The 14,046-nt window shown below is 38.2% G+C and overlaps 1 protein-coding gene across 7 annotated transcripts in view; it reads left to right on the forward strand.

Annotated features, from left to right (window-relative positions):
- NUP98 (nucleoporin 98 and 96 precursor) overlaps positions 1-14,046 on the forward strand; it is an 89,096-nt gene that overhangs the window by 44,595 nt on the left and 30,455 nt on the right. For all 7 annotated transcript variants that reach the window (XM_088843140.1, XM_055423553.2, XM_088843137.1 and 4 more), the window contains 4 exons: positions 5,885-6,001; positions 7,183-7,478; positions 10,420-10,533; positions 11,475-11,613. In XM_088843140.1, the coding sequence (XP_088699266.1) occupies positions 5,885-6,001; positions 7,183-7,478; positions 10,420-10,533; positions 11,475-11,613 (666 nt within the window). The remainder of the gene's footprint in view (positions 1-5,884; positions 6,002-7,182; positions 7,479-10,419; positions 10,534-11,474; positions 11,614-14,046) is intronic.

Genomic DNA, 14,046 nt, shown 5'->3' on the forward strand with positions numbered 1-14,046 from the left:
CCTTTGTCAAAAATAAGGTACCCATAGATGCATGGGTTTATTTCTGGGCTTTTTAACTTGTTCCATTGGTCTATATTTCTGTTTTTGTGCCAGTAACATAGTGTCTTGATGACTATAGCTTTGTAGTATAATCTGTAGTCAGGAAGGTTGATTCCTCCAGCTCCATTCTTCTTTCTTAAGACTACTTTTTTTTCCATCTATTTCCCATGAAGTGATGGGACCAGATGCCATGATCTTTGTTTTCTGAATGTTGAGCTTCAAACCAACCTTTTCACTCTCCTCTTTCACTTTCATCAAGAGGCTTTTGAGTTCAGATGCCATGATCTTTGTTTTCTGAATGTTGAGCTTCAAACCAACCTTTTCACTCTCCTCTTTCACTTTCATCAAGAGGCTTTTGAGTTCCTCTTCACTTTCTGCCCTAAGGGTGGTGTCATCTGCATATCTGAGGTTATTGATATTTCTCCCAGCAATCTTGATCCCAGCTTGTGCTTCTTCCAGCCCAGCGTTCCTCATGATGTACTCTGCATGTAAGTTAAATAAGCAAGGTGACAATATACAACCTTGACGTACACCTTTTCCTATTTGGAACCAGTCTGTTGTTCCATGTCCAGTTCTAACTGTTGCTTCCTGACCTGCATACAGGTTTCTCAAGAGGCAGGTCAGGTGGTCTGGGATTCCCATCTCTTTCAGAATGTTCCACAGTTTATTGTGATCCACACAGTCAAAGGCTTTGGCATAGTCAATGAAGCAGAAAATCACTGCAGATGCTGATTGCAGCCATGAAATTAAAAGACACTTGCTCCTTGGAAGGAAAGTTATGACCAACCTTGATAGTATATTAAAAAGCAGAGACATTACTTTGCCAACCAAGGTCCGTCTAGTCAAGGCAATGGTTTTTCCCGTGGTCATGTATGGATGTGAGAGTTGGACTGTGAAGAAGGCTGATCGCCGAAGAATCGATGCTTTTGAACTGTGGTGTTGGAGAAGACTCTTGAGAGTCCCTTATACTGCAAGGAGATCCAACCAGTCCATTCTAAAGGAGATCAATCCTGGATGTTCATTGGAGGGACTGATGCTAAAGCTGAAACTGCAATACTTTGGCCACCTCATGCGACGAGTTGACTCACTGGAAAAGACTCTGATGCTGGGAAAGGTTGGGGGCGGGAGGAGAAGGGGACGACGGAGAATGAGATGGCTGGATGGCATCACCGACTCTGTGGACATGAGTTTGAGTGTACTCCGGGAGTTGGTGATGGACAGGGAGGCCTGGCGTGCTGTGATTCATGGGGTCGCGGAGAGTCGGACACGACTGAGCGACTGAACTGAACTGAACTGAACTGAAGACTACTTTGGCTGTTCGGGGTCTTTTGTGTTTCCGTATGAATTGTGAAATTTTTTGTTCTAGTTCTGTGAAAAATGTAGATGGCAGAAAATTCTGATGGCCAGCACTAGCACTGTACTCAGTTTGCTGTGCAAGATGAATTTGATAGCTTGACAAGTGTGAGAACCTTACTGGTGTTGTGCCTTTTCTTTTGCCTTTACATCCTAGTCAGAGGAAATTTTCTATAGAACAAGCCATTAATTTTCTTTATTCTGAATGAGAGAATTAGAAATATTCTTTAATACCTCTGTTCATTCCTTTATTCAGCAGACATTTATCACAAACTACTATGTTCAAGTGTGATGGGCTCTGGAGATACAGCTGTGAACCAGACACATTCCTCTGTCACAGTCTCTGGGAGAAGAGAGAAAGGTTACAGAAGGAAGTAGAGATTGCCACTGTAGGAGAAACCAGTATAGAATAATGAAGGAAAGCTTGTCTGAGGATGTGTTGTTTAAACTGAAGATGGATTCGGAGAACTGTCAGGCGGGGGAGTGTTTTGATATGTTTATGGTTTTAAATACACATATATTTTTTTCAAACAGAATTTTATTTTCGTGCTTTCTTGTCAGTGTTTATTTGAAACATGACCTGACCGAATGGTATTCTGTTTTGTATTTACTAAGTTAGCCCCCTATTTGCCTGACACTGTTTTTATATTCTGTGTTTAAGTTCCTTGCTTTCTAGTCACGTGTTCTTCATGTGAAGCATTTAATTAAACCATCTTCTTCACTCTCCCCACCTCCTTCACCCCTGTTTGTTACATTTCTGTCCATTGCAGCTGTTATTTTCTGTGCTGATCAGGTTGTTTTTTCTTTGGCCAACAGGAACCCTTTCATGTTGGCTCCTAATTCCTTTCCAAAGTTCTTGATAGTGTTTAGTAACTTGCTTGTAGGATTCACTGTGTAAAATTTTTTCCAGGATTTTTTTTTTTTTGCCTTCTGTGTTTCTGATTTAAATTGACTTGGGTGCTCCTTTCTTATAATTTTCTGACCCAGTTTTGGTATAAAAGTTATGCTGACCTCACAAACAAATTGGATCATTTCCTCTTTTCTGGGAGGCTTGGTGTAAGATAGGCTTCTCCTTTCCCCCATTAAATGTTGGATACTAGTGAAGATACTGTTTGCAGTAAGGTGTTTCATTTTAATTGTTGACTTTATAGAACTTAAGCTTTTTCATTTTTTGTGTCACTTTTGACAAGTTCTTACAATATTCATTTCAGCTCATTAAAATTCCAAACTTATTGGCATAAAATTGTTTAAAAATATCCTTTCTCTCTTTTTTATCTTAGTGGAATCTGTAGGAATGTCTCTGCTCGTTCCTGACGTGGTGGTTTGTGCCTTCTCATTGTAGCAGTGTGGTCAGGGTTCTGCCAGTTTCATTTAACATTTCAAAGACCTAACCTTCTGGCATTACTGATGCTCTCTAGTCTGTGTTCCTTTTTCATTAATTTTAATTTATCATATTTTCACTAATGTTCAATTTTATTTTTAACCCCCCCTTTTTATGGTATTTGTTTTGTGTCCTTTGTTTAAATCAATGCTCACTTTTTTCACTTTGCTTCTTTCCAAATACATGCTTTAGAAATATAAGTTTCCCTTTTATTAATAGTTCAGCTCTGTTTATACTCTACAAGTTTTGATATGAAGTACTCTTAACATTCAAATAATAATTATATGATAAATGCTTTCTGATTTTCATAGTTTTTTGAGTCTTGAGTTATTTAAGAGTATAAATGCTTAACATGGAGATTTTTGTGGTCTTTTTTGTTATTTTACTTACTAATTTTTATTGTGGTAAGATATACATGAAAATGGTTTAAATGGTAAAATATGGGTTCTGTCAAGTACAATTCAGTGATGTTAAGTATATTTATAATGTATAACTACCACCACTAGTATTTCCAGAACTTACTGCCATGCAATAATTCTCTAATTTCTTCTTCCTCTAGTCCCTTTTAACCTCTATATTATTTTCTATCTGTAAGAATTTGCCTATTTTAGATACCACATGTGCAGGGAATCATGCAGAATTTTCATGTTTGGATTATTTTACTTGGCATAATATTTTAAAGGTTCTTTACTTTTTTTCACTTTTGAGTTGTAGCATGTATCAAAACTTCATTCTTTTTTAAGGCTGAATAATGTTCCACCCCATGATTATCCCACATTTTGTTTATCCGTTCCATCTATTGATGGACATTTGGGTTGTTTCCACCTTTTAGCTGTGTGAGTAGTGCTGCTGTGAAGGTTGATGTACAAGTACAGAGTCCCTGGTTTCAGTTCTCTTGGTTATATACCTACGACTGAAATTGTTTGGTTATACATTAATTCTGTACTTAACCCCCCCTTTTTTTTTAATAGAATTTATTTATTTATTGGCTGCACTGAGTCTTTGTTGCTGTGAGCAGGGTTTCTCTAGTTGGGAAGATTGGCGACTACCCTTTGGTTGTGGTACTCAGGCTTCTTAATGCAGTGGCTTTTCTTGTTGCAGACCGTAGGCTCTAGTGTTCTTGGGCTTTAGTAGTTGTGGTGCACAGACTTAATTGCTCTGTGGCATGTGGCATCTTCCCCGACCAGTTATTGAACCCGTGTCCCTTGCATTGCAAAGCAGATTCTTAACCACCGGACCACCAGGGAAGCCCCTATACTTAACCCTTTAAAGAACTGCCAAACTGTTTTCCACAGCAGCTGTACCATTACCTCCAGCAATGCACATTGTTTTCATTTTCTCCATACCCTTGTCAGCACTTGTTTTCTGGTTTGTCTGTCAGCTTATAACAGTCATCCTAGTGGGGGTGAAGTGGTACCTCATCCTTGTAATTTGCATCCCCTTTATGATGTTGCATATCTTATGTGCTTATTGGACATTTATCTTCTTTGAAGAAAACTGACAGTAATGAGTTCAAGGAAGCTGATATTGATCTTAAGAGTTTTTTAATGACAGGTGCTTACTGAGATGAGTGAACGCTGAGCTTCACACCTTGTGCTTTTCATTTTTAGTTCTCTCTTAACTGCAGGGGTAGAGAGTTTCCAGGTCCCAACACAAAATCAGTGACATCCACTATGCCTCACTCCCTTGGTGGCTCTAGATTCTAGTCTCTGCCTTTTTAGTCCCACAAGACTGGTCAAGCTCACCATCAGCCTCTTAGCCTTGCCCTTGGAATCAGAAAAGTCTCCAGGAGAAAAGCAACCCCAAGTACAGGACACCTCCCTGTGCCAGTGTCCCCTCAAATTACTGGTACTGTCATTTTTTTACCATCTTGTTGACTCTTCATGCCTGGAAAGAATTCTGAGTTTTCTGGTGATCCCCCCTAGGAGAATTAGTCCTCGTTACTTAGTCTACCATCAATAGAAGGGCAAGTTTTATTTTTCATGAAAGTAATAATTTTTTGTTGTCAATTGCCTCTTTCATTGGCTTACTTAATATTTATTTAATAGCACCATTACATTGAGGAGTATACTTAGCATACCTAAGTAAGGAACAAACACCACAATGTGTTTTTTTTTCGGCCACACCACACAGCATGCTGGAGCTAGTGCCTCAACCAGAGATTGAATCCATGCACTGGAAGCTCAGAGTGTAATCACTGGACCCCCAGGGAATTCCCAATGGTTGGTTTTTTTCTTTAAAAAGAGGGAATGGAGTGTATTAGTTAATTCAGTGACTTTTAAAATGGAGGTTGATTAAGATCATTTTATATGTTTTTTCTACTTAAAGCTGGTATACTATAGAGGTTCTTGTTTTAAGTAAAACCTATTGTACACAAACTTGAATGTTTTAGATATTCATGGTCATTTACATCATTGGATAGCAGAGGTTTTTACCCCTCTTTCTTGTCTTTTTTTAAAGAAACCTTTCTTATTTAAACATATCTTCCTTCAGTGGCTTCCCTGGTGGTTCAGTGGTAAAGAATCCACCTGCCAACACAGGAGACATGGGTTTGATCCCTGGGTCGGGAAGATCCCCTGGAGAAGGAAATGGCAACCCACTCCCGTATTATTGCCTGGCAAATCCCATGGACAGAGGAGCCTAGTGGGCTCTAGTCCATGGGATTGCAAAAGAGTCAAATAACAGTCTTCTTTCAAAACAACATGCCAAGTTCTATGCAGGAGCAGTCATAAATCCTGAGTGCCAAAAAAAATTTTTTAATGTTTTTTAAAGAGAAAAAAGGCATGTAGAAAAATAATTGAAATGCATGACAGTGTAGGGAGTAAACTAGTGTCTAGACAAATTCTTATGGAGTTGAAGCGTATTTCTTACTTGGTTTTGATGTGCTTAATTAGCTTATTCTTCTAAACACCAAAAGTGTAATATAGTTGAGACCTTATGTTCTGGTTATTTATTTATGAGCTGAGTTGGTGTACTGAACTTGTTAAGCCAGTGTTAAATGCACATGAGTTGAATAAGAGTTCCCTTTCCCACTTGAAGTTTTAAGATAGTCTTTAGTGTAATTTTGTGTGCCTGAGTTCTTTTTTTTTTTCTTTTGGTCTCTGTTTATAGGAAGAGCATTAAGAAGTTGGTTTTGAAAAACCTTAACAATAGCAGTCTGTTCTCTCCTGTTAATCGTGATTCAGAAGATCTGGCTTCACCATCTGATTATCCAGAAAATGGAGAGAGGTAAACTGAATGCTTTTTTGGGTTATTTCTGGTCGAGAGCCTTGTTCTCATTTAGAAGAGATTCTGAGCTTAGTATTTATTCATTCAAGAAATTTTACGAAGTTGGAAGTACAACGGCATATGAGCAACTAGAAGTTATGTCATATATTTACCTCTTAAGTACTATAGACACTGAAATTATTTTTTTTCTGATTCAGTTCTGCAAAACTTTTTTGGTATCCATGTATGTCGTTTTCGACAGGGTTAGCATGCATGTGACTCCCCTACCCCTCTTAAAATAAGGTTTTGTTTGTGATAATTATTAAAGTGATATACAACAACTGTAACCAACTCCCCCCTCAAAGCAGTATAGAAATATATAAAGGAGAAAGTACAAATATATACAGTAATCCTTAGTAGTTCAGCATATTTTCTAATGGTTTAGAAATTTATTTATTGAATATATTCTTAAATATTATAGTGATTATGAATGAAATGATATTCTGTAGCCATTTACTATCAACATGGCTGTCAACATGGTATGGCTGACCTGCCTCTTTTTAAGTGACTCTATAACCATTATTATGAATGTAAGATAATTCAGTCAGTTCTCTATTTTAGAGGATATTTAGATTATTTTGTTGTTCCTGTATTCAAAGTAACGCTTCAGTGAAAAATCCTTGTATATATATCTTTGCACTCCTATTTTTTCCTCTTTGGATAAAATTTTAGTTTGATTTTTCAATAATGAAGCATTTTCTAATACTCTATTGATTATAATATTAAAAATTAAAATTTTTTCAGTTTTATATTATGAAATTCTCTATTGATTATTTGACCCCCACATAGTAGATACTCCCTCCCCTCTTTAAGCTAAAAATTGTGATACTCAGATTCATTTATTCATTAAAATAGATCAGTTAAAGTCATGGAATCTGCAGTCTTCATGGGTTATAGTGCTAATTCTAGCGCTTACAGCTTTGTGACCTTGACAGATTATTTTTCTGTGTCTGAGTTTTCTGTAAAATACAAAGAATGATAGCAGCCTATTTTATAGGATTACCGTAAGTATTAAGTGAATTTTTAATACATGGAATTACATAGAACAGTGTCAGATACTTAATGAAGGCCTAGTAATGATTGATTGTTGCTATTTTACTACAGGGGCTAAAATAGTATTTGTTTACTTTCTCCCTTTTCAGATTCAGTTTTCTGAGCAAACCAGTGGATGAGAATCATCAGCAGGATGGAGAAGATGATTCTCTTGTGTCACGTTTTTATACTAACCCTATTGCCAAACCCATTCCTCAAACCCCAGAAAGTGCTGGAAATAAACATAACAGCAGCAGTGTAGATGATACCATCGTTGCATTAAACATGCGTGCTGCCTTGAGAAATGGACTGGAAGGAAGCAGTGAAGAGACCTCTTTTCATGAGGAGTCACTGCAGGATGACCGAGAAGAAATCGAAAATAATACTTACCATATACATCCGGCAGGTCAGATTCAGATCTCTTACCAGTCATTTGAGACCTCTTATTGATCCCATATTTTCATCATAATAGAAGTTAGCTATCTGAACTTCTAAATATTTTTTATTGCATTTTTATGAAAGTTAACATTTGAACATTTGTCAATAAGGCTTTGGTTGATTTGGAATTCACATCGTTTTGTACCTTTGGAGTAGTCAAAATTCATTTCGTTAATTATCCTGTTATATTTTAAATACTCCAAGTTTTGTAGCAAGAGGGACTATCCTTATAACTTTTTCTGGCTTCATAAATTCACATAGATTGCCTATTCATTTTTCTAATTAAAATTATAGCAGTAATTACTTACGCGATTTTTGAGATTTGAATTAAAGTATACAGACCATAATGCCAGACTAGAGTAGGCATTCAAATGTTAGTGGTTGTTTTGTTATTATCACTTCAGTTCTGTGTTTTTCTTTTTTGTCCCCAACAATGAACTGACTAGTTTATGCCAACTAATCTGTGACATAGCATAAACTATAAGATTGAAGTATCTTGATGGGATGCTTAAAGTTTGCCTTTTTTCTCTGCTGACTTACCTCATTTGGGTTTTGACAATATTACATTTTCCCTTCCCCTTTTAACTGAGATACAGTTTACATATAATGAAGTATATAGGTCTTAAGTGTTCATTTCAACAAATTTAGACATATATATACACACATATATACAAACACATACACTCAAGAGAGAATATTTCTTTAACCCTGGAAAGTTCCTTTGTGTTCCCATCTCCAGAAATCAACCATAGTCTGGTTTCTGTCACGTAGATCAGTTCTTCCTAGTTCTTTTTTTTTTTTAAGTTTTGGCCACGACACACGACTTGTAGGATTTTCGTTCCCCAAGCAGGGATCTAACCCTGCCCTCAGCAGTGACAGCACAGAATCCTAACCACTGGATTGCCAGGGAATTCCCTTTCCTGTTGTTTTTTTTTTTAATATATATATTTTTTAATTTAATTATTTGCTTATTTTTGGCTGCACTGGGTCTTGTTGCACACGGGCTTTCTCTAGTTGCAGCAAGCTGGGGATACTCTCTAGTTGTGGTGGCTGCACAGGCTTCTCATTGTGGTGCTTCTCTTGCTGGAGAGCACAGGCTCTAAGGCATGCTGGCTTCAGTAGTTGTGGCACACAGTAGCTGTGGTGCACAGGCTTAGTTGCCCTGAAGCATGTGGGATCTTCCCAGACCAGGGATCAAACCTGTGTCCCCTGCATTGGCAGGTGCATTTTCTTAGGAGATTTTATCCATGATGTATATTTATCAGCATTTGGTTCTTTTTTATTACCATGTAGCATTGCATTCGGAGAAGGCAATGGCAAGCCACTCCAGTACTCTTGCCTAGAAAATCCCATGGATGGAGGAGCCTGGTAGGCTGCAGTCCATGGGGTCACTCAGTCGGACACGACTTTTCGACCTCAGTTTCACTTTTCAGTTTCACGCATTGGAGAAGGAAATTGCAACCCACTCCAGTGTTCTTGCCTGGAGAATCCCGGGGATGGGGGAGCCTGGTGGGCTGCTGTCCGTGGGGTCGCACAGAGTCGGACATGACTGAAGCGACTTCACAGCAGCAGCATTGCATTATATAAATATGACAAATTTAGTTTCTCCATTCTCTTAGTGAACTTTTGGGATTATTTTGCAGTATATATTAATGTGTCTATAAACTTCTTCTGTGTCTGATTATCTTATTGCCTTTGTATATATCTTCTGGTTACATGGTACACTAAAGAAACAACTTTATTCTTTAACATTAAGAGTCCTGTGTTATCTCTGTTTGTATTTAGACACCTACATGAGTTCATTATGATACTACATCTTAAATGCTCAGTCAAGATTTTTTTAGGTTGTTTCTAGTTTTTTCACTGACCTCCTTTGTTGCCTCCCAATTTAGAATTCCAGTATCAAGAACACTGTAACAACCCTCTAAAACTTAAGCATATTGAGTGGGCATTGCTAGAGACTAATTTAATCTTATATGGGCCTTAAACACTTGTATGGGCCTTTCTCAGAAAGCAAGTTAGCCTGATCTCTGCCTGTTAATGGAACAGGAGTGGTTAGAGCAAGCATACTCATGCTGTATTTTCTTCAATTTCTTCTGCTGTCTACCTCGTTCAATTCAGTCGCTCAGTCGTGTCCGACTCTCTGCGACCCCATGAATCACAGCACGCCAGGCCTCCCTGTCCATCACCAATTCCCGGAGTTCACTCAAACTCATGTCCACAGAGTCGGTGATGCCATCCCGCCATCTCATTCTCGGTCGTCCCCTTCTCCTCCCGCCCCCAACCTTTCCCAGCATCAGAGTCTTTTCCAGTGAGTCAACTCGTCGCATGAGGTGGCCAAAGTATTGCAGTTTCAGCTTTAGCATCAGTCCTTCCAATGAACACCCAGGATCGATCTCCCTTAGAATGGACTGGTTGGATCTTCTTGCGGTACAAGGGACTACCTAGTTAGTACCTTCTAAAATAACATTAATGTAGACCTTTAAGTTTCCATTTGTCTGCATGACTTTCTCATGCAGGATTTTTCATCTTGATTTCCGTGAGTTTTAAGAATGTGTAATATACTGTCACACGTATATTCTCCAAACTTACTTAACCATGTAAGTAAGTTTTTTTAAATACTTGTTTTTTTTTTTAAATATTTGGTTTCTCTTAGGAATAGTGTTTCTTAAAAAAATCATCTGGGGTCAGGGGTGAGCAGAAAAGAAAACCAGTTTGGAAAAAGTGCTTTATTCCTATATATTTTCTTTTTATATAGTAATGTATTTACTGATTATATCAGGTAATTTTTTAAATTATCCACTCTAAAAATTTTTTTACAATGAAAAAGTGAAATAAATATTGCTAAAAATTCCTCTAACTGATGTCAGTCACAACTAGTACTATATTTTTGGTTTTTTTTGTCATAGGCATCATTCTCACCAAGGTTGGCTACTATACTATTCCATCCATGGACGATCTTGCTAAAATTACCAATGAAAAAGGAGAGTGCATTGTCTCTGACTTCACTATTGGTCGTAAAGGTGAGTCTGAATTTAGGAGTTAGCAGTGTATAAGCCAGAAATCTGTACCTTGTCTTTGTAATTAAGGGAAGGAAGTGCTTGATAGCTAAATTTGTGTTTTACCTACATTTGGACCACCTTGGCCTGAATGGACACTTTGATTAACAAGTAATAAAAAGACTAAAACTTTTTAATACTGTTTGGCAAATATTTGGCTCATTGCAATTTTCTTTTTTTTTCTTTTTGGGAGCAATTTTCTACAATTAAAATACTGTAAACAACAAATACTGAGAGAATTAATGAGATGGGTAATAATTAAGTTGTTTCATATTGTTGTTATTACAGATAAAATTTTCTTGGGGAAGAAAGATCTCATCTTTCTGTATTGTATTAAAAGAAGAGCTCAAGTATTTTAATTCATACTGTAGGCTAGGTGCCAAGGGTTGCTTATATAGGAGCCATACAGATACTTAGGGCTTCCCAGGTGGTACTAGTGGTAAAGAACCCATCCCCCAGTGCAGGAGTTCTCAGAGAGGCGGGTTTGATCCCTGGGTTGGAAAGATTCCCTGGAGGGAGGACATGGCAACCCACTCCAGTATTCTTACCTGGAGAATCCCATGGACAGAGGAGCCTGGCAGGCTATTGTCCATAGGGTCACACAGAGTCAGACACACTAAAACAGCTTAACACGCATGCACGCGTGCATACAGATACTTGGGAAGAGATTTTAAAAGGCTTCTTTGAGGATAACATAAGTACTGTAAAAATGCATGTTAGGCCAGGTAACAGTGTATTCGATGTCACCTTCTAATATTACAGATGAAATAATTCATTCAAGGAATTGCTGGGTGATTTAAAATATTGATTAATGTTTAAAGCTGCTTTCTCCTTCACTGGAAGTATAAAGTGGGTATTTGCCCTCTATATAGGACGAGTTTCTAACTCTTTGCTTTGATTTATAGGTTATGGTTCAATCTATTTTGAAGGAGATGTGAATTTGACAAATCTAAATTTAGATGACATTGTACATATCCGAAGGAAAGAAGTGATTGTCTACTTAGATGATAACCAAAAACCACCTGTGGGTGAAGGACTAAATAGGTATGAATTTATTTATATATTTAACAGCTAATCAGCTAAATCACAATTTTTCTGTGTTAACACAGGTGTATTAATATTATATACATTTTCCTGCAACTTGTCTCTTAGACTTATTCACTATGTGATTACTGTATATGATTATTATTTCTGTGCTTTCACTTAAATATATAAACGATATGGGACTTCCTGGTGGTCCAGAGGTTAAGAATCTGCATGCTAATGCAGGGGACACAGGTTTGATACCTGGTCCGGAAACTAAGATCCCTCATGGTGCTTGGCAACTAAGCCCATGTGCCACGACTACTGAGCCTGTGCTCTAGAGCCCATGAGCCACAATTACTGAAGGCCGTGCATCCAGAACTCATACTCCACAAGAGAAGGGACCACAATGAGAGGCCTGCACACTGCAACTAGAGAGTAGCTCCCGCTCACCACAGTTAGAGAAAGCCTGTGTGCAGCAACAGAGACCCAGTGAAGCCAAAGCAATAAAAAGTATAAGTGATAAAGAAATGCTACACTTTTACTTTTTTGACTCCTTTCCCTAATATTATCAGATCCAATTGTTTACAAAACCTTTTGGAAAATACTTTTTAGTAGTATTTTTCTTCTTTTTTTAATTATTTTATTTTTGGTTGCACTGGGTCTTCATTGCTGCACGCGGGCTTTCTTTTCTTGCAGTGATTGGGGGCTACTCTTCACTGCGGTGCATCGACTTCTCATTGTGGTGGCTTCTGTGTTGCAGAACACAGGCTCTAGGTGCATGGGCTTCAGTAGTTGTGGCACGTGGGCTCAGTAATTGTGGCTTGTGAGCCTTAGAGCACACAGGCTTCAGTAATTGTGGCATGTCGGCTCAGTAATTGCGGTGCTCTAGTTGCTCCATGGCATGTGGAATCTTCTTGGACCAGTGATCGAACTCATGTCCCCTGCATTGGCAGGTGGATTCTTTTCCAGTGTGCCACCAGAAAAGTCCTGTAATAGTATTTTTTTCCCCTTGTTTCTGCTGTGATTGTACTTAACTCTTGTTCTGTATCTTTAGTGTGAGATACTAGCTTCTAATGCAGGCCAGGTCAGAGAGCCATAGTTAAAATCCTTTATGTTCACAACCCACTGAGATTGAACCAGGAAGAAACAGAAGATCTGAAGAACCCTGAAACTAATAAGGAAATTGAATTAATAATCAATATCCCCTGCTCCTCCAGCTCCACCAAAGCCCTGGACCAGATGGCTTCACTGGTGAAGTTTACCAAACATTTGTGGAGAACTGGTATAAATTCTTCTTTAAACTCTTCCCCAAAATAGAAGAGGGAGCATTTCTAACTAATTCTGTGAGGGAAACATTTCCCTGAGTCCAAAGCTAAATAAAGGTACTGTAAGAAAAGAAGACTACAGACCAATATGTTTAATATATATTAATGTAAATGCCCTCAACAAAATAACTATCAAACAGAATTCAGTGGTGCATCAACTGGATTACACTCCATGACCAAATAGAATTTGTTTCTGAAATGCACAGATGGCTTAACATATAAAAATTGATGAATGTAATGCATCACATTGACAGGACAAAAAAAGAAAGCCACATGATCATCACTGTTGATGCAGAAAAAGCACTAGACAAGATTTAGCACTATTCATGATAGAAAATAGAGTTAGAAGGAAACTACTAAGCATAATAAAAGCCATGTTAGAAAAACCCACAGTGGACATCATTTGTTCTTGTTCAGTCGCTAAGTCACGTCCTACTCTTTGCGACCTCATTGTAGCACGTCAGGCTTCCCTGTCTTTCACATTGAGTTGAGTGATGCCATCCAACCTTCTCATTCTCTGTCCCTTCCTTTTCTTCCTGCCTTCAGTCTTTCCCAGCATTAGGTTATTTTTCCAGTGATTTTTCTCTTCACATCAGGTGGCCAAAGTATTGGAGCTTCAGTCCTTCCAATGAATATTCAGGGTTGATTTCCTTTATATTGACTAGTTTGATCTCCTTGTTGTGCAAGGGTCTCAAGAGGCTTCTCCAGCACTACAATTCAGAAGCATCAATTCTTCAGCGCTCAGCCTTCCTTAGGTCCAACTCTCACATCCATACATGGTGACTCCTGGAAAAACCTTAGCTTTGACTATATGGACCTTTGTCAGCAAAGTGATGGCTCTGCTTTTTTAATACGCTGCCTAGGTTTGTCATAGCTTTTCTTTCAGGGAGCAGGTGTCTTAATTTTGTGGCTGCAGTCACCGTCCACAGTGTGTTTGGAGCCAAACAAAATAAAATCTGCCACTGTTTCCCCTTTTTCCCCGTCTGTTTGCCATGAAATGCTGGGACCGGATGCCATGATCTTAGCTTTTTGAATGTTGAGTTTTAAGCCAGCATTTTCATTCTTCTCTTTTACCTTCATGAAGAGGCTCTTTAGTTCCTCTTTGTTTTCTGCCATTAGAGTGGTA

The sequence above is a fragment of the Moschus berezovskii genome, chromosome 14 (assembly GCF_049115385.1).
Source record: "Moschus berezovskii isolate FMDL1 chromosome 14, NW_MosBer_1.0, whole genome shotgun sequence".
Taxonomy (NCBI): domain Eukaryota; kingdom Metazoa; phylum Chordata; class Mammalia; order Artiodactyla; family Moschidae; genus Moschus; species Moschus berezovskii.